At 44.9% G+C, this 27223-nt stretch overlaps 1 protein-coding gene across 1 annotated transcript in view; it reads left to right on the forward strand.

The window, feature by feature from the left end:
• Nucleotides 1-6418: 6418 nt before the first annotated feature.
• The window catches only part of ADAMTS2 (ADAM metallopeptidase with thrombospondin type 1 motif 2), a 176652-nt gene continuing 155847 nt past the window's right edge, over nucleotides 6419-27223 (forward strand). Inside the window, exons 1-2 of the mRNA XM_061456941.1 lie at nucleotides 6419-6625; nucleotides 7557-7918. Coding sequence (XP_061312925.1) covers nucleotides 6538-6625; nucleotides 7557-7918 — 450 coding nt within the window. The 5' untranslated portion in view covers nucleotides 6419-6537. The remainder of the gene's footprint in view (nucleotides 6626-7556; nucleotides 7919-27223) is intronic.

Here is a 27223-nt window from a genome sequence, read left to right on the forward strand (position 1 = left end):
AAAGGAAATAATTATTCCGATAAACTGTTTGTAAATGTAAGGAATAAATACGAGTTGAAAAGCGCCGTCTGCAAGTAAGAGATAGGGGTTGCAGGGATGACTTTTGGAAACATTCTACCACCTGCCTGCATTTTGGGATGGAAATCCTTATTTTTCTGCTTGTTTGCCGAATTGCTGCGTTGAACTTTGGACTTAGGCAGGTCACTTTCTTCACTGTCTCACTAACTCAATAGACCTCAGTCTCCACGGGGCCTTCTAGGCATAACTTCAATACAAATATACAAATAATGGTTCTGAGGCTGGAAAATCTCCCGGTCTATTTTAAATGGGTATTTGTTTTTAGTGAAGATATAAATTACTAAGATGTTCTATTATCAGAGTTGCAGCTGTGAAACAGGCAACTGGCAAGTAGAATTTGTGTTATTTGAAGAGAGAATTGAATCTGAAGATCTTGATAAGGCTTCATTTAAAAACTCATGTTTCTTAACTCCCTTATTTTGGGGAAAATGCTGGTTTTTGTCTATACTCAATTAGATTTATAAAGAAATATTTCAGAGACATTTTCTAGTAGTTGTAAAGAATACTTTTGCTTTATTTCTTAAGGTATACTCTTTATGTGTATACACTCTTAAATGTATACTCTTCATGTGCCTATACTCTCTCTGCGCCCTTACTCGCTAAAACAATGCCTAGACTGAACAAGCGATGAATGCTGTCAGCAGTGGGTGAATCAGTGAAAATGAGTGGTGTGTTTTTTCTGGAGGGTGAAGAAATCTGCATGGCTGAAATGCTTTGGAGACCGTCTCTTTCTAGCAGAGCAATCTGCAAGCATGGCTGGTTGAAACTGCTCCATTAAAACTGTTTCTCAACAATGAATTAGGATGTTGACTAGAAACATGTTTTTTTTTCCTCCAGAAATGTTTCTTCTGGAAGATGTTGAGTCTTTTCTTGTTAAAATGTCAGGGCAGACAGAGCCAAAATATTTCGGCCAAACTTGCTAAATGTTTTTCAGGGGAAATGATGTATGGCTACAATTGCACTGGGAAAAAAACCCAACCCCTTTAGTGGGGCTGGGTTGCTGTAAGCTTGTGTTCTATGTAAAGCTGACAGGGAAAGGGATGCCCCAGAGGGTGATAGATCTTAGGGCCATCTAACTTTGGTTCTGTCTCCCAGATCTTGCACAAATCTGAACTTGGTGCCTTGCCCAATTTTGTGCCATAATATGTTAAATGAGGTCTGTCTTTCTGTAATGACTGATGGATAGGGTAGGAATGTTTTATTGTCACTGCCTGTGTTTGTGATGTTTCTGAGGTTTCAGACCTAGGAGAGTCATTTTGGCACCATATTGACGTGAACAATATGAAGAAGGGTAGAACAGTTTGCAAAAGTGTTTGGTTCGTTCAGTGGCTATTTTCTCCCCTCAAAATAGATCTCTCATAAACTGGGAAGGAACTGGTTAGTAACAAATGAGACTCCTTCAAGAGGGAAATCAAATGTCCCAGTACTAATTAGTTGAAATTAAGATCATTCAAATATTTATATAGGGAAGGCAAGTATTCCGGGAACATGCTGGGATAAATCACATGGCTGGAATATTAATAGCGAGGCAATAAATCTGCACAGAAAGAATCAAGGTGAAAATGTAGGGGAGGGATTGTGCTATTTATCAAAAGACAATTGCAACCAGCAGTTAAATACAGGTGATTAGTGAAAGAAGTGGTAACAATGACATTTTATGTGTTACGCTGACAGAGAAAATGTAAAGGGGAATCAGGATGGAACATTTACAGTGGGCCACAGGATCAGGACAAAGTGGCTGAACCAAATACAGAAGAAGCTGAAGGAAACTCGCATCCACCCCCCTAGTTCTATTCCTTCCCTCCCTGCATCTGAGTACAAAGTGGTGTGTGTGTGTACAGTTCAGCTGCAAGCCTCTGCTCAGGCAGGAGCTCTGGCCAGTGCAGAAGGAATTTGAACCTGTGCTATCAGCGACCTGAGAGGGTGTCCACAGCTGGTGTTCATGTGGCCAGATTAATCTTAAGGCTGTGTGATTTCAGGCAGCCTCCTCACCTTTGGTATACCTAACACATGGGTAGCACTGACACATGGAGCGAGGCTGGGAAGAATGCCTGCTGCTCCGTTCCGCCTTGGAAGACTGTACACTTGAATCTTAGCTAGCTGAAGTGAGAGTCAAGTCCAGTAGTCCAACAGTACCAGGGTTCAAAACTACCATACATCAGCTTAAGTTTTTGTCAATATAGCTCCTTAAGCCCCTGAAGCTGTGGGACACATCCTGTGCCGCTCCTGTCAGCAGGATCACCCATGTCTGGTGAGGACCTGTCTGCCTGGGCACTCTGAATGTAAGTGGCGAGGGTTTGGGAGCTGGCTATTGGAAATCTCAGGCTGAGTCCACAGAGGAGATGCCCTTTTATACAGTCAGTAGCTCTCCTGTTGTAGGCAGGATTTTATTAGTTACCAATTAAAGATGTACTATTCTTTGTAATAGTACCTCATTTCTTACTCCAGGAATGAAAAAGACTAGCCTGGGTATTACTGCTTTAATTTAGTTTCTTGTCACTTTTTTTTTTTTCTTAGAATGTTTCTTTGGCACTTTCTTTTGTAAAAACTAAAAAAAAGAAGAAAAATTGGTAATTTATTAATTGTTACATTGGTCTGGCTCTTGTGTGATGGATCATTTCATTACTGTGCTCATGTAAAGGGGGAAAGGCAGGACTGTTCCAGTTTTAGTTACTGCTCTTTAGCATACACTACTTCAAAGTCAGCATTAAATACACGCTTTTTTTCTAGGCAGGATGTAACATTGCCATATAATGACAAAGGGTTCCAACAATACAGAGCTTGGACATGGCAAATGTGGAGGGAATTAACTGGCATGCTATTTTATTTCTCTTTTTTACTAATCCTTATAATGTTGCATAGTCACAAAGGCTGCGTATCAGGTAAGGATGAAATGTCTGCATAAGGAATATACAGCAGGCAGCACACAGCCCTTATGCAGAAAGGATTCCTGTACCCCATAGGGAGGTCAGACATGAGAACTCTCCTTTCCTGGGAAGCCTCTTGCTGAAGAGCTTGGAGTGCTTAGGCTCATGAGGGCTGTGAGCAGCCTGTTACCTGCTCAGGTGATGGTGTGCCCTTTCGAGAAGGCACAGCGCTGCGATCCTGCATCTCCCCTCACAGCACCACTGGCACAGGGAAAAGGTTGATTGACCCTTGAAAACAGAAATCTCAGAGACAAGGTTCCTCCTCGTCATGTGCAGTTCTATGTGTCTTGAAGACTTTCCTAGCAGTAGCTGGTGATTTAAGCTTAGGATCTCTTCGTTTTGGTACGCAAAGTTAAATGTTGCGAGAACATCTCCTCAGGGAAGGTCTGCCTGCAGTTTATACAGCTTCTGCCCTTGCTAGAACAGGAACTGATAGCAGAAACTCGGCGTGGACTAGAAGATCTGTAAATCCAAGTAAATACTTGGGCAACCTGTGCTGAGCAATATCCTGGTTCAGTTACAGAACCGTTTGTACCTCAGGTACCTTGTGTAAAGCTACTCTGGGTATTTTGAGCATATGCTGCTTGAACACCTTTCCTTTAGCCTGGTGTTCATTCAGGGGACACATTATTATTGTCTCTTTTCTACAGGCCTGCCACCAGCAAAGGCACCCATCTGTGCATGTGATGGCAGCAGCACAGGATCCCCTCAGATCAAATTATGGGAGCATAGTTACAGTATATAGCCCTCCTTCCTTTATTCCAAGAAATGAAACATGAGGTGGCTTCGTTCACACCAATTAATGTAGAGGTCCGTGGGCTCTGAGTAACGCAGCAGTACATGCATTCCACGTTGAGTTTTTCTAGCTTATTCTAAAACCATGTGAAGTGTCCTGCTGGAGGCAGCCATGGCGAGGCCCTGCCATGGAAACCAGGCAGCACCTCGGCTGCCCGTGCCAAGAATCCTGGGCAAATACTTTAGGAAATGGGGAAGAACTGGTCTTGCAGACAGCGCTCCCCTGAATGTCTCTGCTATAGTGGTGTAAGAGCAAGGAGGGAAGAACTGTTCTTGAATTTCACTCATTCAGGCTCTGTGATGGTTGGCATGCTTTGGATCCCCTCCCCAGGATCAAACATGGATCCAGTTTTGCTCTGGCAGCATAATGGGCCCATTGCTGTGCTGTGGGGCACATCCTCAGTCAGTCTAAATTGGGATCGTGAATCTGTGGCAGGAAATCTTGGCTCTGTTGAAGTCAATGGCAAAACTCTTACTGACTTCAGAGTGGAACCAGGATTTATTCCAGTGAGTTCAGTGGAAGCACAGCTCTCCCCAGCTGCAGATCTGGCTCTGTTGTTTGACACTTGTTCTCAGTTTGGTTTTGTTTAAGATTTTAAAGAAGGTTGTGAAACAGCCCCAGGAACTCCTCAAGCTTGAGGAGCTTTGGGGTCCTGGCCCCATGTAGTAAGCTAACATGTGTACGTGGAACTTGGTTTCTGTATAGAAATGAACTTCCACGTGAAGGCAGTTACTGATGCTTTTTGTTTATATCATTACTCTGCAGTGCAGCTGTTATCCGTATTAAAGCATATTTGCTAATCTCCAATAGTTTCAAGAGTAAAAACCCATCTTAATTAGTAGAACCATTGTCTGGGCTTTTTGTATTTCTATAATATACTCTGTCTCCTTATTTTTTTCTGGCTGTATCAGATACAAATAAAAAGTCTGATTTCAAACACAGGGCCAACCCCTCTCCCTTTCAAGTTTATGAGCAGAAGTTATTTCAATTTCAGCAGGATGGGATGGATGGAACATTAAAAAGCCACATCATCAGCTTAAAATACAAGTCCGATAAAAACGAAGTTGGAACTTTACCAGCTGTGTACTGATGAAAGTATATGAGATTTTAAGAGAGAGAAGCTGCTCAATATGGACTCACAAACAAAACAAAACAAAGAAAAACAGAAAAACAAAGTAAAAGGAAGAACTGGGAAAGCCCGGTGTGGAAGCAATCCCAACAGAAGTCATTTGAGAAGATAAGTAAAGGGATGTTCGAATGTAACGTGCAAATTGATCTACTCCATTATTCAGAATAATCTTTCTCTTTTTATCCTTAACCTGAAGAAATGGGAAAACCAAACCTGAATAACAAACTAAGCAAGCAGAAAAATCATGTACTGCCCTAACTGATCAGGCCTGAGGTCCATAAAACCCAGTCACCAGTGTGGGCAGTACTAGGCAAATGTTATTTTTCTTCTATACCCTTCACTTGTTGTCCATAATATTGAGATGGGAGGTTATAACTGGGCCCTTTATCATAAAGGAGCAAGAATAGTCAAGGATACCCAGGAAAATTCCTTGGCAGAGGACCAGCATCCCGCAGGAAGCCATCACATGCTGGTTTCCAGCAGGGCTCAACCCATGCGGATGCAGCTCCGCTCAACCTGTGGTGGGTGAGGCCTTGGAGCAGTGAGTGCCCAGGACGGGCTGGAGGACTCTGCAAGGCTGAAGGGAGGAGAAACCTGCAAACCTGATAATGGAACAGCTCAGGAAATACATACATTATCTGAAAGGAAGAAGCAGGATGGCATTTATCCTGGCCATATGGAAACAAATATAACTTGGATTTTTTTTTTTTTTTTTTTTTCCATGAAGGCCGCTCTTGGTTATTGAATTATTTAAAAAATCTTCTTCTACATCATATTTATAGTATTCCTTTCGTTTTCCCTGCCTCTCTCTCCATTTGCAGATATTTAGTCTCAGATGGCTTTGCAGCAAGTAATTTCAGTCTTACTGGTGAATAGTGCAAACAGTCATTCCTGTGAAATGGCTGTGTGGGGTCACTGATTTTGTGGGGTGAAGATCTCTGATCATGGTTGCACGTGTTGGTGGCACTCCTCCCATTCGGCTCCTTGCTTTCAACGGGAACCCGAGGCTCCAAGGGAACTCATCCCGTGGAGCCCAGCGTTTGTCCCGTCGGGCTCGGGTTTTCTAGGGAATTCCGTGTGAATTCCCCGGCTGGAGCCGGGACCGCGCATCGGGATCCCAGGGCTCTGTCCCCGCTCGGGGGGCTCCCGATCCCGGGGTGGGGGTGGATATTCACTGTTGTCCATCGCCCCCCCCCAAGCCGCTCCCGGGTCCCGTCCCGAGCGGCGCAGAGGCGGGTCCCGGCTGGGGGTGCCTGGCGGCGGGGCCGGGCGGTCCCCGGAGCTGCCCGGCGGGGCGGGCGGTCCCCGCTCCCCTCGGCCCGGCTGCGCCGTGTGGCAGCGCCTCTGTCAATCAGCCTGACTTCACTCCCGCACGCCCTGTGTATCCAGTATTATACCCCCGCCGCCTCCTGGTGTCTCTGCTTCGCTGCGAGCCGGGAGCGCGGCCGCCACTGCCGCTGCGGCTGCGGCTGGGCGAATGCGCGGGCGGCGGGGCGCGGGGCAACGCTGAGCGGCGCGGAGAGGCGCGGAGCGGGGCTGCCGCCTGGCCCGCCCCGGCTGCGGGCAGCCCGGGCACCGGCCCCCCGCGTCGGGCCGGGGCCACCGCGATGGACCCTCCCGCGGGCATCGCCCTCGTCCTGCTCTGCTGCGCTCTCGCCCTGCCCGCCGGCGCCCTGCGGCGCCCCGGGGACAGAGGTAGGTCTCCGCACGGGACGCCTTTGGGCTGCTGGCTTTGCCCCGGTGCCTTGCAGCCCTCCCGTCTGAAGTGGCGGCTCGTCCCCCCCCCGCGGCTTTCCGCTCCCCTTGAACTTCTTCTGCGGCTACTTTTGCCGGGTTTCCAGTTGTTTCCTGCAAGCGGCAGGCGGGGACGGGGACGTGGACGGAGGCACCCGGCGCCGCCGGCGGGGAAGGAACTCGGGAGCCCCGCCGGCAGTGACAGCGCTGCGACCGCAGCCTGCCCCGCGGAGGGGGCGAGCCCCGGCGGGCAGGGCGCGGCGCCTGGAGTTCCCCATGCGGGATGAAGCACATGGCAGCTCCTCTGCCGCCTCCTCCTCCTGCCCCGGCCATCGCCGCCGTCCCAAACTCTCGGGGCTCCCGCTGAGCCCGCTGCCGGTCGCTGCCCCTGGCGTTACTGTCGCCACCCGCCGCATCCCCGCCGCACCGGGGTAGTTTGAGGGACGCGCCTTTCCCTTGCGGGCTTGCCACCTGCAAACCAACCCCCTACCCCAGCCCCTCCGAGCACTCCCGAAGTGAATCAGCGTCCTCTCATCATCGCGGGCCGCCCGGGGAGCCCCAAAGTCCCGGGCGCGACCTGAGCACCCACTGGGTGGGCAGCGGTGCGGGGTCCCGGCGGGGCGGGCAAAGGGTAGTGGGACCGTGTTGCATGGGCAGTAGTGGGGGTCCCGGCGGGGCGGGGAAGCTCAAGCTGCCGTCTGGTGTTTTGGGGAGCAAAAAGCAAGTTTGAATGAACTCTGCACACTTCATGCTTGTGCCTGTGCAGAGTGCAGTGTCCATCTGCCTTATGTAAGTGTCTGCTGTGCTAATGAATAATGGAATAAAAATCCCGCGGCATCAGGATATGTTTAGTTCTAGCGTCTCTTTCCTCTCCTGCTTTCTCCCCGTAAAGATTCAATTCTGAGGAATATAGAGGAGTACAGCTTTGTCATCCCCACCAGCACCGATTCAGAAGGCAGGTTCCTATCCCACTTAGTGTCTGGACCTCCAAAAGCGCGCTTCAGGAGAGCCACGGGGGACTTGCAACATGAAGCAGCAAATGAGCAAATATTTTACAATGTCACTGTTTTTGGAAGAGAGTTTCACTTCAGGCTGCGGCCAAACTCCAGGCTCGTGGCCCCTGGAGCAACAGTTGAGTGGCAGGAGGACTCTGACGAGACTCACGTTGAACCTCTCTATGGGAATTGCCTCTATGTTGGGGATATCACTGATTTGCCAAACGCTTCAGTCGCTATCAGCAATTGCGATGGGCTGGTAAGTTACTTTTGTTATTCTATCAAAGATAATTACATTAATTTCCTCCAGCCTTTAAATATAAAATGTGTGGACTGTCAGAAACTCACACCTCATATGGTAACTGCGAATGCAAATTAACTAATGTTCCCTTGTGTGGGAATAGCTGCGCTGCACCAGGCACTTCTTTACAGACAGTGGCACTAGAAGTTTGAGCACATGCTCTGTGGTAGCTACGCTGGAACAGAAGCAGCTGAAGCCAGGATTTATGTTGATTTGTGGGGAAGTTACTTGAGGTGCCTGATGCTTTGAAACAGGGGATGAAATAGCAGGTTCTGAGCAGCTTCTTACACTTTGCACTCCCAGTTTGCAGAGGCAGATTTGAGAAGAGTTAACCTCAAATAATGGGCTGGGCTCCCCTGGATGCAAATTTGAGAGGTAAAAATGGGTTTGCCCTGGAAAATTTTAATGTATTCAGAGTGTGTTTTCATGGATCTCTCACTCGGTGAGTTTCATTGCCTGATCAAGTGATTGATGGAAAGTCACAAAAGAGTTTGAGTTTTACAAGCAAAGCAGCTCCCTGCGAGGCATTTTGCAAGGCTCTGTGTTTAAAACTTCCTGCAGCTTTCTGCCCTGGAGTGCACGTTCAGCAGCCAAGTTACAACTGCTTGTCCCCGACATCCAAACTGTCATACCATCGTTTGAACAGTGGTTACTGCACATCAGTTTCTTTAGTGAGAAAAGGGCTGTATATCTGGTAATGAACAGTTTATCCAGACAATGTTTTCCTACTATACCCTTTAGAATTCACGATTCTGAGATTACTTAATTTTAATGAGCTCTGTTCTCTGCCTAAAAAGCCAGTGTGAGTTGTATTTCTGTTTGCTGAATCACAGAAAGTTGTTCATTTGCTGTGCCAAGAAGATAACATGTATGGAGATAGTGTGTTGGCTGCCTGAGAATAGAAGGGAATCAAATACTCTTTCCTTTCCTGTGGTTTCTCCTAGCTTCATGCATTCCTGTTCTGAGGAGCAGGTTTTGGTGCTGCAGTTGTTTGATGTGGACAGCTGGCTGAGGGCAAGAGGAGCATTAGGACTGAGGAAGGAGGGCAGTTCAGAAAGCAGAGTGTGAGCCTGCAGACCTGCCTCTAGGGAGGAAGCAGAAATGCTTTGCTCTCCCCACACTTAGAGCAGATCATTTTGTCTGATTTGCTTGCTCTGGGCATTGCAGAACTGGGGTGGAGCCAAAGCTCTTCTTCCTTTTCCATCTGTGCTGAAAGGTGGAGGAAGATCCTGTTGATGCCTGCTGCTTGCCTTGTGCTCTCTCATCAGCACAGCTGTTGACTATAAGGGCAGTGGGGAAGCTTGCTCCTTCTTCCCAGTGTCAGCCAGAGTGTGGCTCCTTATATTTGGAGAAGAGCTTTATGATAAAATATAACAGGAGTTAAGGCCAAAGTATGGATAAGACTCTAACCAGTCAATGCCTCATGTTGCATGTGGAAATGACTAAGTGTTCATGAAATGCTGCTGGTTTTGCATTTGTAAGCAACTTCTCAAATACAAGGGAATGAAGCCAGGCCTCAACTCAATGGCAGTCATAAATGGCTGGAATCCAGAGAGCTATCAAAGGAATTCAATTTTTGACCTGTGTCCACAGCATGTGTGTCTGCCTCTTTCCAGCACTCTTGTTATCATTAGAAGCAGGAGAGTTGGTCTAGTGGAGGAGCCGCTGTGTGATAACCTGGCTGTCACACTGATTCTTGCATGGCACTACAACTTTCGTGGTTCTGCTAATACATTTGGAAATGGCTTACTGTTTCCTCCAGTGTGTATCTACATTGTAAATGCTGCAGGGCAGAGACATGTTTGGTTTTGCCCAGGTCACTGAAGCCTTCCTGCAGGAAGCATTGCCTCAATAATTCTAAGCATCTCCCCATAATGATTTCCCTGAGATTGTGCAGTAAATCTACTGTGGAACAACAAATTGAACTCCAGTCCCTTGGGTACTATGTTCCATCTCTAGCCATTCCCTCCATCTCAGCTTCCTTCTTTCTTGGGGTGGGAGAGTTTAGAGTAGATATCGATAGAATGACACAGACTCCAAGAAATGATACCAGTGGTTTCCCAAAAGCCACTGGTCCATGGACAGCAGTAATGAGCAACTGACCCACTCTAAAGTTAATACTGCACTTAACTGTCTTTTGGTTTTCCTTTTCATTTCTGGTGTTTGCAAAGAGTATTGAAGAGTTTCTAGAGCAGTGTATTGGCAGGAAGACATTCTTAGAGACCAGTGAGCTGTATGTTATTCTCAGAGTTACTGGTATTTTAGATGTGCCTGAAGACATGGACTAGGCTATTCTCAACTAGGTTTCTGTGTCCTTTTTTTTCTTCACACCTAGTTTATTTTGTTGGAGAAATGCCTTAGTATCATGGATTTTTTTTCAGTTGCCTACAATATGCACACCATGGCCAATGTTCTAACATAGTCCAAGTACTTCTGCCTCCTTTTCTAGGTTACTTTGGAGAGAGAGATGATGGAGCTCTCTGATAACTGAGCTGTAAACTGATTAAGTGTTGAGTTGTTTGTTATAAACTTGCTTCATGTAATTCCTAGCATTTTCTCAAAGTGCTTCTTTTGAAGGTGGTTTGACATCTGTCTGTGTTTCCGGTGGGCTTCCAGCTTTTACATCCAGTCATTAGGGCTGAAATAATATTTGAATTGAAGTTTCATAGTTTGATCTTTACATTGCAAACTTTTGTTGACTGAATCTGGTTCAAGTCAGTGGATGCATCTGCTGCATTGCCAACTTGTGATGTTATTTCCTCTGAACATCCCCTCTGGTTTGCACTTTACTGCCAACTGTGTCTTATTTTCCAATTATTGTCTGAGAAGAGTCTGTCTGGTGGTGTTGGTATTGCCAAAAGGAGAAGTTGTTGGAAGCATTTACACTCAAATAGTAGGTCTGCAAACAGATTTTGAAGTGTGCTATAAATGGTGAAGGTTTTTGATATGCAATAATTCTAATTGAATTTTGATATGCAATAATTCTAAATGAAAAAGTACAGTGAATGCAAGTACAGAATTATCTGCTGCCCTGACTGAGGAGTTTGGGTGCTCCCAGTTTTCCGTAACAGAAGTCAATGACAAAATCCGTTTTATTGATCTAAAAATCAAATCAGAGACAGATGAAGAGAAATTCTGAAGTCTGTAATCAAGGCGTGTTTTCAGAGCTGAAATGGGTCTTTACAGATCGTTGGAAAGTTAAAGCTAGTCAATAGCTATTTTTAACAGCTCTCTTGGGTCATGGATGTGATTTTTACCATATTAAAACCAAAGTTTCGTAAAGCTTTCCCACTGAAGATAAAACCACTCTGGACAACTTGGTATCACTGTGGTTGGCATGATAGCATCAAACTCATTTTCCACAGGGTGGCAGAGCCCACATGATCAGCTGCCTGTGGCTTGCTGGCTGTTGTAGAAGGTACTGCACCTTGAGTATGTTCTTGGTCCTTGGCCAGATCCTTACTTGTGGGCACAGTTGGAGGATGAGGGACCTGGCTGTCCTCTCTAAGGGTTAGCTATAAAGGAGAAGTGGTTGGAGGCTGTGAAAATGCCATGACCTAATTAAAAATAGGATTATGGGAGTCCTTCCACATTATTGCCTGAACTATGGCAGCTCCCTTTCTTCACCCCAGCAGATGAACGTACTGTTGTAGAGTAACTCTTTATGCGCCTCAGTTTCTTACTGTGATAAATACCACTGCAGTGCTTGAGGCAGATATGCCAAAAATGTCTTCTTCAGGCTGACAGAATGGCAGTATTTGGTTGTGGAACTTCAGAGATAGAAACTCTCTCCCACTCTCCTCATAATATTCATTGTTTGTGGGCTAGAATGAATGTGTGATTAAACACAAGCAGGTACAGGAGAAACACAGTACCAGTACCACATCTGGTATGGATATCAAGCACATGATTAAACTAGGCAGAGTCAGGCTTACTGACAGGACCCTAAAGGACAGAGGATCACAGCTCCATGTAAGAATCTGTATAATCTAGCGCCCAGAGAAGCAAGGAGAGGAACAGCAGTTTCAGTAACAACACGATGTCTCAGCTCTGCTTCATTACTATAATCCTATTCCTTTTTTCAAAGTTAAAAATATCAGCTGTCAAAAAATGTCACTATATTGTCATTAAAATGGAAAGTTACTACAAGCAGTCATATATAAATTCTATTATTTTAATAGCTTACTTTCTATTATTCAGGACATCTGTGGCTGTATGTTTTCTTACGGCACTGTCTTACATGTCTGGGGGTACCAAGCCGTAATCACCTCACCAGTACAATGGACATAAGTGTTTCTTCTTATGTGATGAAACAGGCAGGGTTTGCTTTACATCTCAGTCTTTACTGTGTGCTGTAACAACCCTCACAAACCATTGGAGAGAAGCCTGGTGCCTGGCTGCTTGCCCAGATGCTATTTCTTCTAGAAATGCTTGGGCCGCCAGCAGTGCTTTGTAGGCTCGTGCCCAATACTGACAGGAGCCGTAGTAGTGGGCTGACTTGGGCGGGTTTGTGCTGATCCATTTGCTTTACTGGCCAGTCATGAGTCTTGAGTTGACTGGTGCTTTGGTGCTGCCGATGGAAGTGCATGTCAATTGTCCCAAGACTGTGTCATCTGTTATTTGTATTATTCCTATTTTAGTTACTGTTTTTAAAATCAAATAATGGGATAATTTGATTTTTTGCAGTCTTTCATTTACAGGGGTGTATTCATAAAGCCTGTGAATTGTAAATGTGGCTTCCCAATTCAGTCAGTGGTGTTTCCTCAGAGCAATTCCAACTCCGCAGGTGAAATGCCCACCTCTCTTTCCTGGGGGAATATTCCCCCTTCCTTCCTGCCATGTTCCCTGCAGTCCTGAAGACATTTAAACACCTTATGAAATCTGTCCTTGCTTAGTGTAATCTTGCTTCACTGTGAGCATGAGCCTGAGCTCTTTGAAATTGGTGAGTTTTAAGGTTATATTCTTAAATACCTTTCTGAGAGAGATGCTCCCTTGGAGCTGGCCACAGGGCTGAAGATGCATTGAACTTACCTTAGGTGGGTCATGGAATTTACCTGGATAAGAGGGTGAAGGCTCTACTCACAATGAATATGCCAGGAGAAGACAAACATGCTTATATAACTGTATTAGTTTTCCTTTTAGGCATCTGTCTCCTGCTTTCATATGGATTTACAATTTAGTTTTGTTTCAGTTTTATCTGGTTTTTGGATTACACTGGTTTGTGATGTAGCAAAAGAGCAGAACTCAAGGTAGCACAATATTGTCTTCAAAGTCTGGTCAGGTCGAGAGCCTGACAGTTAAAACAGATGCCTGCTACAGGTAATTCCAGTAATTCTTTTTTGTAGGCTAGGTTCTTAGCCTTTACATTATGATGGGCTTACATCCATTCTTAGTGGATTAAAATTTGGCATATATAATCTCTTCATTTCGGAGCATTTTCTCTTTAAATTAAAACCAGATCAGACCAAAGTTGCCATCTGTTTTTTGTGCCATGGCAAAAACCACTGTGAGCTTTTTGCTTTTTGGATACATAGAGCAATAATAGAGTGGCAGAAGAAATGCAAATAATTCCAGAATATAGAACACAATTTAAAAGCCATTATCTCTAAGAAAACAGCAGCTCTTCCTCTGCAAATGGTCAGTGGGGTCTCCATTAACCCATATAGTCCTTTGGATTCAGCTGGGGTCTCCATATGTTTAATCTAAGCATGTATGTGCATTTTAGTACAATCAGAGCTCGACTGCACATACACACTTATGATATAAAAGACCTGCATTGCCTGACAGAAAGTGATGGAGCTCTTTTGATGCCCAGCACTCAAGCATATTGATATACCTTTGCAGGACAGAGACTTTGCTTCATAACCCCTTCTCTGGGTTTCTGTTGTTCCTGTCCTGGACAGCACTAGCCTGGTTGGACATCCCCTTCTGCTGTGTAAACTGCAGGGACTTTCCCTTTTACAAGTTGTAGTATGAAACACAGAGAGTGTAAACACTATGATTCAGCCTCTAACTGGAGTAAATCATCCTCATTTTGCTGTCCTTAAAAGAAACTCTGTCATCAGTGAGTACTGTTGTTTTTTCTTTGCATCTTCTGTGCATGGATCATCTCACCTACATTTTATCAGAGAGCAGAGTAAGTAATTTCCTACATCATACAGGTGGACACCATCTGGACAGAATATCCTCAGGCAATCAGAACTGCTATCTTATGGTATGTTGTAGGCCTTTGGATAAAAGATAGGCATTTCCTTATGTTCTACTTGACCTTGTGTTGCCTTGTCCTCATTGTAGTAGTGTCTCAGCTGTACTATTTGACCACACAAGAACTAATTTTCCAACCGGACTATTAAACCATATACACCCAAGAAAACGTACCTAATGGCTCCTTCTACTTTCCATCTTGGAAGATCCAAATATAGCAACTAATTCTGATAAGGTCAGAATTACTTTCTGGGGTAAGCAGCGCATCTATTCTGAGAAGTCTGTCCCTTTTCAGCTTCTAGAGGTGTCCCTCAAAAGATGCTCCTGTCGCAGTGAGCTACCAGCTCACTGCTTCCTCTTAGTGCAGCAAGGTGTTCCAGCATTCCCTGGGAATTTAACAGTGCAGATTCCTGCAAATGGTAACGCATTCCCACACTGTGAGTTATTGACATTTTGCTACAGAAGGTGGGGAAAACAGTTCTTTGGATCAGTCCGAATTCCACCTGCTGCATGGAGCAGGCCCATGCTCCACAAATCGCACTAGGATTTTATTTGACCGACTTCTGAGTCCTTCTTATTAATGGTGACTGTTGTTTGGTAAGCAGGTCATACCATTACTTAATTGCACACTAGGACAGTTCTCATTCTGGGTCTGATTAAAGCAGAGAAACGGGGAGTGGGTCTTCACTCTTGTGTAGGGGCTTCATTTGCTTCCCATGAACAGCTCCAATGTGAACACCCTCTTTTTCAGATCATCTTCTCCCTCTATTGCTTTCCTTCTTCCAAAGTTCCAGTAAGTTTTTTATCACATCACATCTGGTTTCTTTAGCCCCTTTATCTGTGTGTGTTTTAAATTCATCTTTGCAGAGACTTGACACAGCAGGTTCCCAGTTTTAATAGTCTGCAGACTGAAAGGCCCACATTTCACATGCTATTTTCAGCGTTGTTCTATTAAACTGTAACATTGAAGAGTGTCCTCTTCAAGTGCTGAAGAGCATGTTGCTTCCTCGTATCTAAATCACAGTCTCAGCTATAGATCTTCTGAGTTATTCCCAGGTCTCAAAATATTTGGTACTTTCCTCAGATCTGGACGTCCTGGAGTCATAAGTGTGAATCTCAGCTTTTTTTTTTTTTTACTTTTTCTTCAAAGTAGCTATTTTCTGTTTCAAGTAAGTATTTTTAAGTAAGAGTTTCCCTCAAGGAAAAGACGGAAGCAAGTTGTAGTCTCAGAAATCACCAGGTCAGTGAAAATCATCCCAAGTATGTCCATTTTAAGGTGGTTTAGAGTACAAATGAGTCTCTCTTAACACTTCATGGCTGCTGAGGGGAGTAATACTGTTCCCTTGGCTGCTTCCTGTTGTGTGCTCCCATTCCTCCCTGCTCCAGCACCCTGCTTGTCTTATGTTAACCCAGTGGATGAGCGGCCAGACCAGTGAATTTATAGAATCAGAGAATCTTGGAATGCTTTGTGTTGGAAAGGACCTCAAGATCATCCAGTCCCAACCCCTGCCAGAGGCAGGGATGCCCTCCACCAGACCAGGTTGCTCCAAGCCCCATCCAACTTGGCCTTGAACTCTGCCAGGGATGGAGCATTTGCAGCTTCCTTCACAGCAGCCTGAACTGCTGCCTGCCAGTTTAGCTGCTTGAACTGGCTTTCTGTGGGGTGAGATGAACTTTTTGCAGGCAAAGGGATGAAAGTGGGAATACCCTCAGCTGGGCTGGAGGAGAAAAGTGATATTGCTCCTTCAGAAACGTAGACTCAAGCCGCATTGTAAAACCACATCCTTATTCTTGTGGTTTTGAAATGGGTCTATTTAAGGGAGCTTGACTTGTGCCTTTGAGCATCAGAAGTTGGAACTGCAGCTTTGGATAACCTTTTTGTTCTGCTCAGTGGATGGTGGCTTTCCACTTTGTAGCTCTGCCCGATTCTTTCTTTTTGTACTTTACAATGAAATTGCATCTCCTTTGGAGGAGAGTGTGATGGGATCAGAGAAAGGAGTGGGGTTTGCTGCTGTGGGGAGGAGAAGAGACGTTCTCATAGTGGAAGGGAGGGTGAGAGAAGCAGAGGGAGGGAAATGCAAGTTGCTGAATGGTAAAAGCAAAGCAAGAGATGGGATCTCTCCTGTGCTGTGTGTGCTTCTGAGAGAGTTTGTCTGCTGGTGTGTTATGTGGGCTCACGCACTGAACATGGTAACCTCAGTATCATTTTAGCCTCTCTGATCCCACAGAGAACCTGCCCTGACCAATGACTTGTACACTTGCTTTTCTTTTCCTTCCTTCCAGCCCTTGTGGGACTGTATCTACTCATCTGTTTGCTTTCCAAAACTTTGCCTTGCTAAAATTGAAGTCCCATTTGTATAACTTCCTGTTGCTCTTTGGTCTTGGTATCCTAAGTGTGTAATATTTCATCAGTGTTCTTTTCAGATTTATATTCTTTCTTATTCCCTTTATATTGCTTCATGTCAAACTTATTATTTTGCCTCTTTATTGCTGCACTTGTGACCTTTATCTTCAAAAAGAAATAAATAGAATTAATTCTTCACTTGTGCAGCTCTCCATGGGGAATTCAGAGGTAGAAATTACCCAGCGTCTGTGGTACTTTCTGACTCTTACACCTGCAAAGTCCAATATTATCCCTATTCTTCTGATGTGGTGAGCTGTAAACAAAGCTACTTGAACTGCCTTCCTGCTGTCATTCCCTTTAACAGTTCCTGTAGTTGCCATCTCTGTGTTTGAATTTCATTATATGGTCAGGCCACCTTTTCCCAGCATTTAACTTCTACCCTGGTGGACCTCAGGGGACAGATTACAATCTATTTGCTACTGAAATTAAGCACGAAACCTGCTAATCCTTTGATGAGAGTCAGTGGATATCATTGGTATCTTTGTGGATAAGAAGAGCTCCTTCTACCTGTAACTACATGCAGCTAAGTTAATGCATTTAAGTTCTTCCTCTTCACTAAGTGTATTGACTATAGGTTGCTGCTGTTACTGCCCTTTAATGAAGATGAATTATTTCTACAAGATCTTTGAAGCAAGAAAACTAGAAGTACCTGGCATATGGTCAACATTTAAACTGGTCTTTAGAAGACATAAAAGCACAATATCTTTCTGAGGTTTTAGGACGGCACAGTGCCATATCTTGATGTAGGCCCTAAGTCTTTAAGCCTTTATTAAAGTGTTTTCTGATTTATCACCTCTGTAAGAAAAATGAAGATGATGTGCGGGGAAGAGCCTGCATGGCTGACCAGCTGACTTGCCAGCAGCTCTTCCTCACCTCTTTGCTTTTACCCCATTAATTACAGTTCTTACAGGAAGCAGTCCATGAAATGGCAGTGACTGCATTTTGCATCCAATACAGGATGCTCCTCCAGAAGCCTCTCAGGCTGGTGTTGTGCCTGCTTCCCTCTGTCTCTGGGTAGTTCTTCTTTCATGCCTCCTCCTCCTACTGTGGAGCTACTGGGTTGCAGGTGGTGGAGCTCTGGGCACAGATTACCCCCTTCAGGCAAACCCACCCAAAGGCCCCTTAGCACTGTGCAGCCAGGACAGGGACTGCAGATTCACTGCTGCTATCGCACAGTTTGCCCTACAAGAGAGGTTTCTTTTTCAAGTTGTGCTTCTGAACATGGGCTTTTTGCCATGATATCATGAATATTCTACAGTACAGGATGGAGAAAGTCAAAATAATACGTCGAGTCCAACAGGAAAGAAAAGGCTTAATTTCTTGGGAGTAAAAATATTTCAAGAGCTAAACATAGTAATAAACCATTTAAATTTTAATACAAACAGAGTAAAATTATAGAATTTGGAAAGGAGAAGGGGAAAGCACGAGTTTTACTCCAGAGACTTGTTAATTTTGCTGATACTTCCCCCTATGTGTAAAAGACAGAGCTAACATCCAATACCTGCCCTACGCAGATGCATCCTGCAAGTTCTCCCATGGTCAAGGAGAGACCAGGCTCCCCAGGCTGGGTCAAGGACTGATGTCCATGGCTGTTACATCAGGTGAAGGGCAGACCTGCTTACAGGACAGAGCTCATCATTCCGAGGTGGAAAAAGAGCATGCAGAAAGTGCAGAGATTAACTAAGGATAGGTGGCAGCACAGGCTGTGGTTACTGTTTTAATAGTGGCTTTATCTGGTTTAAATAATGGCTTTTTTGTTTGTCCAGTTCATACACAGAAGAATATATACTTCTTGATTCTTCAGTGTGTTAAAATTGCTGGGCTTTTTTCTTTCCTCAAGCAGAGGGGCTGTGGAAGGAATGTGAGAGATGTTGTTTGGAAAGCATTCTGCAAACCAGAATGTATTTAAAAAACAGTCTTTGAGAAATAAATCACTACCTGATGATGAAGACAGCTGAGCTGGCCAAGAGGCTTTCACATGCCAGCACTCGCTCATGTGACAGGAGTTAGATTGGAAGCTGGCAGGCTCTGAAGCTTGCAAGGCTGAAAATGTCTACAAATTTTCATATACTTGAACAAGGTAAGGAATGGATAAAAATATGGCTTTGAAGCTTCTCAAAACGCCTCTCTGTAGAACAGTGTGGGCCTGCCGAAGGTCACAGTCTTTTATCTACTTGGAATAATAAACCCCCCAAGCCCCAGAGCACAAACTTTACATCCCCTCAGTTCAATGCCAATGAGGAGCTTAGGGATGAAGATGTTTTAGGGATGAATTTGGATTGATTTCAGATTTATAACAAGGCTTGAAATCAGAGTTTCCTCATAGTTTTATGTTTCATTATGATAATGGCAGATCCACCATTCATCAGTAAACCAACATATTTATTCCCCAAAGGAATGACCTCTAGGCATCTGTCAATACTATATTTGTTTGCAAAGTTATGGCACATTAAGGCTGACTTAAGTGTAGGACTGTGATTAATCAAAGGCTGGTTTACCACTCTGTAAGAGGAATATGAAGCTCAGTCTCACAAGTAATAGCCAAGGAAAGAAATATTTTGAATTCATTTAAACTCCTCAGTAGGAGAGGGTAATGAATTTACTATGAAAATAAAGCTGTTAGTTCACTGCAGTCAAAGCCACCAATAGTCATACGTAACTTACAGAATAAAAATGCTGAACCTACGAAAATATAGTACATTTATCTAAACAGAGAATCAGACAGAACGAATAGATCTATGTCAATGTTTGTGTCATGGTCCAGCATCATTTTCATAAAGGTCAGGAAGGTCCAGAGCAAGTAGCTGAGCTTTGGGTTTGTTCCAAAGCTGTTGAAGAGGTGTGTTTAGTTTCACTGGCTTCATTTGGCTTTGTATAGGCAGCTTGATTAGCAAAGAATATGGGACAAAAAACAGGCCATGGAGTATTCCACATCCTGACCTTGTCTTTCACATTGTTCTCTGTCCCTGGTGTGTGGTGCTGGGGAGGGAGGTGAGTACAAGAGGCTCAAGTGCAGCTTTTCCCATTGCTGTTTATATCCCGTATGCTGGATGGAACAAGACAGAACTGCATGCTCCTAAAACTGAAATAGCTCTGCTAAACCTTCTTCCTCTTCTGCCTCACACCACATCCCCGCCACAGAAAGAGGTGATGCATTAAGCAAGGGGGAGGGATCAGGAGAAACCCTCCTCTTGTCCATGCCAGGAGGATGAGGCAATTCCAGCTGCCTTGAATTTGCAGGCTCATTTTGACAGCTCTTCTCTCTCCTCCTTCCTGTGAAGATGGGGCCAGGAAGGAGAAGAATTTTCCTGCTTTCTGAGACTGCCCCTCCTTGCTTCTGCTCCACTGGAAATGTAGTGGTGGGAAGAGCTTTCTCTGCCTGAGATACTCGCTCTGACCTCAGTAAAACTAGCATCACTTGCAAAAGCACCCCCCTCCAAATGCCAAATACACCCCCCCAACAAAAAAAAACCAAGTCATAAGAGAGAGCAACATGAGAAAAATTCTATTTGCACATCTGTTCCGCAGACTTTTGCGATAACTCAGCAACAGCTAATTGAAACTCCTGCATTGTAAATATGCTTTCAGCCAAACTGGAGTTTGTTTTCTCTGATGCAATCTCCTTTCGACTCCCTATTGCCCTCTGAGATTCTGGTGGTCAGGATTCCAACAATCTGTCACTAGATGGGGAGATGAGAAGTTGGGTCTATTCAATTATTATGAGCCAAACCTCTGCTAATCGGCATCGTCGTGTCTCCATGGATTTCTGGGAGCTCTGTCACTTGGCATTAGCCGAGGACCTGGCCTTATGTAATTAGATGTTTTCACACTCTTCTGGTGACATGCCCTCCTCTGACAGTCTGGAGTACAGGCTACCATGGTTTGCAGGGAGATGCGCTCGCTTTTGGAGGCAGGAGGACGCATAAGATCTGGGAATGCGTATGTGCTGTTCACGTGAGGTTTTGTTAAGTAATGTATTCAGTATTTGTTTGGAAATAGCACAATGCATTGGAAGAGGGGACCAGAGATCCTGGAGCCTTTCTCAGAGTCACAAATGGGCAGATGGGTTAAAGCCACAGCTGTGGGAGCCACTTGTTCTCATGCCGAGCGTAGGCTTGCTGAGGGCCTCATGGCATCCTGTCTCTGAATTACCATTCTGATGTGATTTGTGTGACATTTTCTGTGTTATCATGCAAGCCTGAAGAAATCATGACACCACTGGCAAAACTATTGAATAAATACAATGTTAGCAGTGTGAAATTGGTCTGTGATGGATATACTCAGGTCTTCAAAGGGTTTGGTTGCTTCTGGCAATTTTGTGTTCCTTTGTAGTGGTGGAAAGAGGTGTTTGCTTTGACTAGGAAATGTTTGTGCCTAGGTAACACTTTTATAGAGCACTTCCAGAATGACCTCCATACAGTCTTTAACCCAAGGATATAATTTTGGAGTACTGAATCGCTGCCTGCAAGTCCTGCAGTACATTCTAGCTATCCTACTGTGGGGAACTATTGGTTGTTCCTCTTTTCAGTCTATATTTGTTTATATTAAGATCACTTTTCACTGACATCAGAGACCCATCATGTCAAATTTAATCCTCTATATATCTCTTCTGTTCCACTGAGTCCATTGTTTTGACGTAATGCAATGATGACATCTGAAAGTAGTCTACTAACTCCTTAAGTTTATTCTTTATTTTGGTGTTAAGACATGCCATTCTTAATTAAAAAGGCAGAATCACAGGCAGAACCTCATCTAGAGAGGCCGCTTAGTGAGCTATGCTATTGGGGACAGATCCTGAGGTGCTTCAAAGATCAGCTTTCTCCTTGTGATGATGTCCTCTCTGAAGCCTGGTCTAGGTGATAGTGAGCCCGTAGGTTCTCACTCCTCACCTTCATGGAGCCAGAGACCTTGTCAGCATCACTCCTTTGCCGAGGAATGTGGGGCAAATGGCTATCTTTGAAATCGCTGCCAAGAGGTGGTTAATGCGTTCCACCACGGTTAACGGGTTTGAGTTCCAAAGCCACACAGATGGTTTGGAGGTCTACCTCCCCACAGGCTGCTCATGGGCAGCTGGGCAGTGCTGCTCGTCTGTTCCTCAGCTGGAAAGACCGCTTTCACTGGAGAAAAATGCACTGTGGTTCCTGCGGAGGAGAGCAGTGTTGAGAGCAATGAGATGACTGTGTCTGTGTGCAACCTGGGGGAGAGGAAGGGGTGGGTCAGAAAAGAGCCCAAAAGAAAGAGTGGTTAGAGACATCTGATCGGTGAGCCCTGGCACTGGGGTGCTGAGGTGATGAGCATAGCTTATGAGCAGCCCATGCAATAGGAATGAGCAGGAAACACTGTGTTTCTTGGCTATTCACAACAAAATCTTTGTTCAGTGAATATTCTTCTTTAACAAGTACCTCCAGAAGGGAGAATAAAGCAAGTGATGTCCCCATTTATCCTCAGTGCTAGTCTGCAGGGCAGGGCTGGAACACTGACTCCATCTGAGAGCACACTGAACTTCTTGCATCTCACCAACCAGTACATGTGTCGGTATGAGGTGAGTCAGGGCTGCCCAGGGCACTGGGCACATGGGAGCAGAGAGCTGGAGACATGCATGCAACATCACCAGAGTGTGCCCTGTGCTGCAGGGCAGTCCCCTCTAGAGCTGCCGTGATTGATTCCATGGGAAGGGTTCATAGCTCCAGCCCAGGAGGGACTGAAGCACCTCTCATCCTCATCCTGAACCTTATTCCTTCTCTATTAATATTCTGCCAAGGCTGTTTTCAAGGAAAGTTGTTTCCCAGCCTACAGTGCTGCCAGGATGGATTAGTGTGAGCTAAAAAAACCCATCCAACCCCCCAGTGCAGGTTTGGTTCTTTTGTTTGGGCTTTTGGGAATTTAAACTGTATTCTGTGGCTCTGCTGCTGAGGCAGCACTGGTGGAATGTGATTTCTGTGGTCAAACTTTGCAAAAAGCTATAATAGTGAATGTGCCAGTCAAATAGTGCATGCTGCTATGCAAGAAATGCTGCAGTGGCTTTGCATGGCTTGCTTGGTGTTGCCAAAATGGGTCAGAAGTATCAGAGGAAGGTTTAATATCCCTGTTTACATAGTATCATCTTGCTTGCTTTGTGCTTCATTAATTTCTGCAGCATCTAGGGAGTAGTCCAGAAGCAGAAAGCCTCCTCACTGCTCTCTACAATACAAATAGCTGGTGCTTTCTCCAGCTAATTTGATTAAAGTAGTTGGAAGTTCAGCTTCATACGTACGATCTAGCATGCTCCACTGAATGGAGCTTTCTTCAGCTGGGCAATGACTCTCTTAATGTCACTCGGGCAGGCTTTGGTGTTGCCTGGCCAAACAGCCTTAATGGGTTAATCATGGTGAAGCTTCCTTCAGAGCAGCCCAGCATACAGTTGTGTTGGCACAACTAAGGTGGTGCCAGAGAAATAACAAGTGTCCCGGGGCAGGATCTTGTATTGCCACATCTCTCCTCCCGCAGGGTGAACCCTCCCGTACTTGTACAATGTAGGAGCCTCAGGAATAGCTTCAGGAAGGTATAACCTTTTGCTGTCCTAATCATGGGGAGATTTCTCATGGGCAGCGGTGCATACATTTAGATTCCTTCTGGCATTTTAATCAGACTGGCAAAAAAGGGCTGTCCACTGCCTGTGTAAGGCGTTCAGTTTGCTTTAAAGCGAGTAAAAACCTGAGGAGGGTTTTGAGGTTGTACTTTAAAATGTAAGCTTGGTGTTTCTATTCTTTTCCTAAGGGTGTTTCATTTGATTCTGGTAATAATTCAGGAGCTGGTCCAAAGCACATTAACATAAATGAAAAGAGTTTTATTGACTTTGATAGGGTTTGGATCATGGTGCAGTAATTAAATAGTAAAGTATCCATTAGCAGTGAAGAAAACAGAAGAGAGGAGAGCCAAATACTGTTGTGATGAACCCTGTGAGGTTGAGTGAACTGTAGCCAAAGTCTCAATATCTTTACAGATGAGCTTCAGTTCTTTTGAAATAGATTTTCATGGATTTTCAAGGGAACTGAACTTACAAAGATCCTTCTTTTGTCCTCCTTATTTACAATATAGACACATTTATTCAATGAAGCTAATAATGAGAAAAAAAAAGGGAGTGAGGTGTGAAGAAGTTAAAAACAGGCTTTAAACAATATTGAACTCAAGTGCTAATGATTTGCACTTGGCTTAAATATTCTTGTAAGGTTTTTAAGGAACACAGAGTTTCTACATTCCAAAGAAAAGAGAAACAGTTTTTCAGTGTTACTGATGCTATAAATAGAAGGTAAGGGGAAAAGTGCCTATACTACACATCTGGAAGGTCCACATAAAAAGTGGGTTACATTTGAAACTAATAATAATATTTTAAGAATATGCTATTATGGAACTAACCACAGAATCAATCACGTACAGACAGGTTAAACATACAGTAATAAATGAATTTATATGTGCTGCTGGATGGATGCACAAATGGTCGGGCATTTAAACCTCAGAAATGCTGTTCCTCCTTCCTTTTGCTGTGATCCGCTTTGCCTGGGTGGCAGCAGTCGCCCTCTTATTCAGTAGCTACAGCACTGGTGAGACACAGGTCAGCACTCACAAAGAGCAGTTATGGAGTTTCCTTATGGCAGTGGGATGGCTGGAACCCCCTGCATTTTAAACAAGTGGGATGTGTGGAAATCAACTGTAAGCATGTGAGTGCTGAGCACACCAGGTGCCCACCTGTGTTTGGGTGTCAGTTCTCCTTTGGCATCTTTGAAAATACAACCCTAAAAGAGAAATTTGCTAAAAACACCTTTCTGGCATCGTTTGCCTGCTGGTGCATTGACAGTGAGGGGTAGTGCTCCCATGCCAGTTCACAGGGTTATTTCCATTTCAGATGTTAGCCTTCAGGCTTGCTAGAATCTACCAAACATCCTCTCTCTTAAATGTAGTTAGCAAAAAGGAGGTTATTCATGCCTTTGCTGCTCAGGTACTTATGAAGAAACAGCGTCTGCAATTTGTTTTATAGTTTTATTAAAGTTATCAGTCAAAAAGGTTGCTATTGACACGGTGATACTGTAATTCCATCTGCTGTGTTCATAAGCATATCTTGGCCTTCTGCTTGCAAAAATCACGAAGGTCTCATCAGCTGCGGGTTGGAGAAATATTTAAATGGAATTGTAGATCTGTGGATTTGTCACTTGCGTGCCAAAAATCCAAACCAAATAAATGCCCAGTCAAATCGAATTTTCTAGAATACTCAGGAGGGGATGAAAGGATCAGTCTCGGGGCTGATCAACAGCGCAGACTTTCTTCTGTGCTTCCAAACAGAAAGTGTCTAAAGTAGAACCCTACTTCTTCTTTTAAATTCTTCCGCTTCAAATCCAGTGGATGCTTAATAGAAAGTGTCTAGAAAATAACTTCTGTGTAATTTTATGAGTGAAAGATGAATTGGAAAGAGCGGTCTTTTGTCTTGAGGAAACGGCTGTGTGGGAATTGTGCCTTAGATCAGGCTTTTGATGGAGCCTGCAGAGTGAAACTGTTGTTTGGGGAATTCAGCATTGTTCTTGCGCTCGTTGAGAGGGCAGGGGGTGAAGCAGAAGAGATGGTGATGGAGAGGTACCACAGCACAGCCATAGCCCAGCAGGGCAGGTGTCACCTTGCAGCAGTGGCAGGTTCTAAAAGGGGGTTTATAGAGCAACTAAGAGCTGCTTAACTGTCCAAGGGTGCATTAGTGATCAGTTCTGCTCTTATATTAGTTCTGTTGGCCCATGTGGGCACACAGGTAAGTTAGGTTACAGAGGAGACACAGGATTAACTCCTCAAAGAACCTGACTATCCATTAGAGTGATTTTATCACTTATAGTAGGAAAACTAAATAGAGACTGCAGTACATGGGAATATAGGGATGGATTTGCTATGTATGGACCTCAAAAGAAAAGTCTTTGCATATACAATTACTTTTTGTTCTGAGGTTCTGAGGCAAGGGAGACAATCCAAAACATAATGTAAATGCTGTCATCACATTTAGCTTCATTGTTTCTATATTAAAATATTTCTGCTGAGAGCAAATGACAAACTAATTTTCCCCCACCCAAAACCTGATTTGGCAATTGTTGGTCCAAGTTTTCTTTCCTGTTTCTAAAGTGAAACGTTGCCGCATGTTCCAGGCAATATAGCGTGCGTTTCCGTAGCAACTTCTTCTTCTGTCTTGAACTTGTCAGCATCAACATATGACATTGTAAACTATAAAGCATTCACACAAACCTCTGCCTCTTGGGACCTGAGGGAGGTTTGCCAAAACCTGGGTTCTTGCAGGTAGTTGAAGTTAGGGAAGGGTGATGGAGGCAGGTATTCTTCACACCTCCTGCTTGTTTACAAAGAATATGAGAACTTACATGTATACAAGAACTTTGCACTGGCACAGGGTGCCCAGAGAAGCTGTGGCTGCCCCATCCCTGGCAGTGTTCAAGGCCAGGTTGGACACAGGGGCTTGCAGCAAGCTGCTCTAGTGGAAGGTGTCCCTGCCCATGGCAGGGGGTTGGAGCTGGATGAGCTTTATGGTCCCTTCAACCCAAACCAGTCTGGGATTCTGTCCTGGGTTCAGCAGTAGCAGTCATGTTTTTTCCTTTGTGTTGACTGGTGCAGTGCTGTGTTTTGACTTCTAGTTGGAGAACAGCGTTGGTGAAGCCGATGTTTTCGGTTGTTGCTAAGTGATGTTTACCCTGACCAAGGACTCTGTGAGGCTCATGCTCTGCCAGGGAGGAGGGGAAGCTGTGAGGAAGCAGAGACGGGGCGCCTGACCCGGGCTAGCCGGGGAGGTATTCCATACCACAGCACGTCATGCCCGGGGTGGGGGGTAACTGGGAGTTACCCGGAAGGACAGGAGCTTCTGGGTGGAACTCGTTTTCTTGGCCGGTGGTATCGTATTCTCTTCCCTTGTTATTTTCCCTTATCATTGTTTTAGCTGATAGTAGCGGTGGTGATTTGTTGCTGGACTGTTCTTGTCTCAACCCGTAGGAGTTGCACTCTCTCGATCCTCCTCCCCGTTCCTCCGGGAGCGGGGAAGGGGAGAGCCCCGGTGCAGGGGGGGGGGGGAGACGGACACGGACCTTGATTGTTGTCAGCTCGGCACCACTCACTGGGAGTGAGTGAACAAGTTACCTGACTGGGTTTAAACCACGACAGATTCCATGATTCTGTGAACTCCTGTTTCACTGAACCCATGCAGAGGGACACAGATTCCGGCTCTCAGCTCAAAGGCTGCTTCACCCAACAGCTAACTCAAAGTCTAGTTTTTCCCTATGGCTGTTTGGGGGTTTTGGGTCTGATTCTCTGCACTGTGTGGTTTTGGGCTGTCTCTGACTTTCCTCAGGCGTGCCAGCTTCTCAGCCTGTACCATGCTCAGCAAAGTTGCTCCTGAGTGTGGACACACAAGGCTTTGGACAGTAATGTACACCAGGTCTCTCTCTGTTCCTGTGTTGGTTCTTGCTTTAAACCCAGCGAATGGTGAACGCTTTCCAGTTTACGTGCAGTCTAATCCAACTGATAGTGTATTTGCAAAACAGTGAAATAGAAGAGGTGAGGAAGGGGAACAGAAAAGACCTCATCAGGTAGGAAGGACTAGAAGGGATGGTACTCCACTGAGCAGTAAAGAGCTATTAGTTTGA

Source organism: Pezoporus flaviventris, unplaced genomic scaffold (genome assembly GCF_033815535.1).
Source record: "Pezoporus flaviventris isolate CSIRO_AGI_PZ_B2104156 unplaced genomic scaffold, CSIRO_AGI_Pfla_v1 ptg000023l, whole genome shotgun sequence".
NCBI classification, from domain to species: domain Eukaryota; kingdom Metazoa; phylum Chordata; class Aves; order Psittaciformes; family Psittacidae; genus Pezoporus; species Pezoporus flaviventris.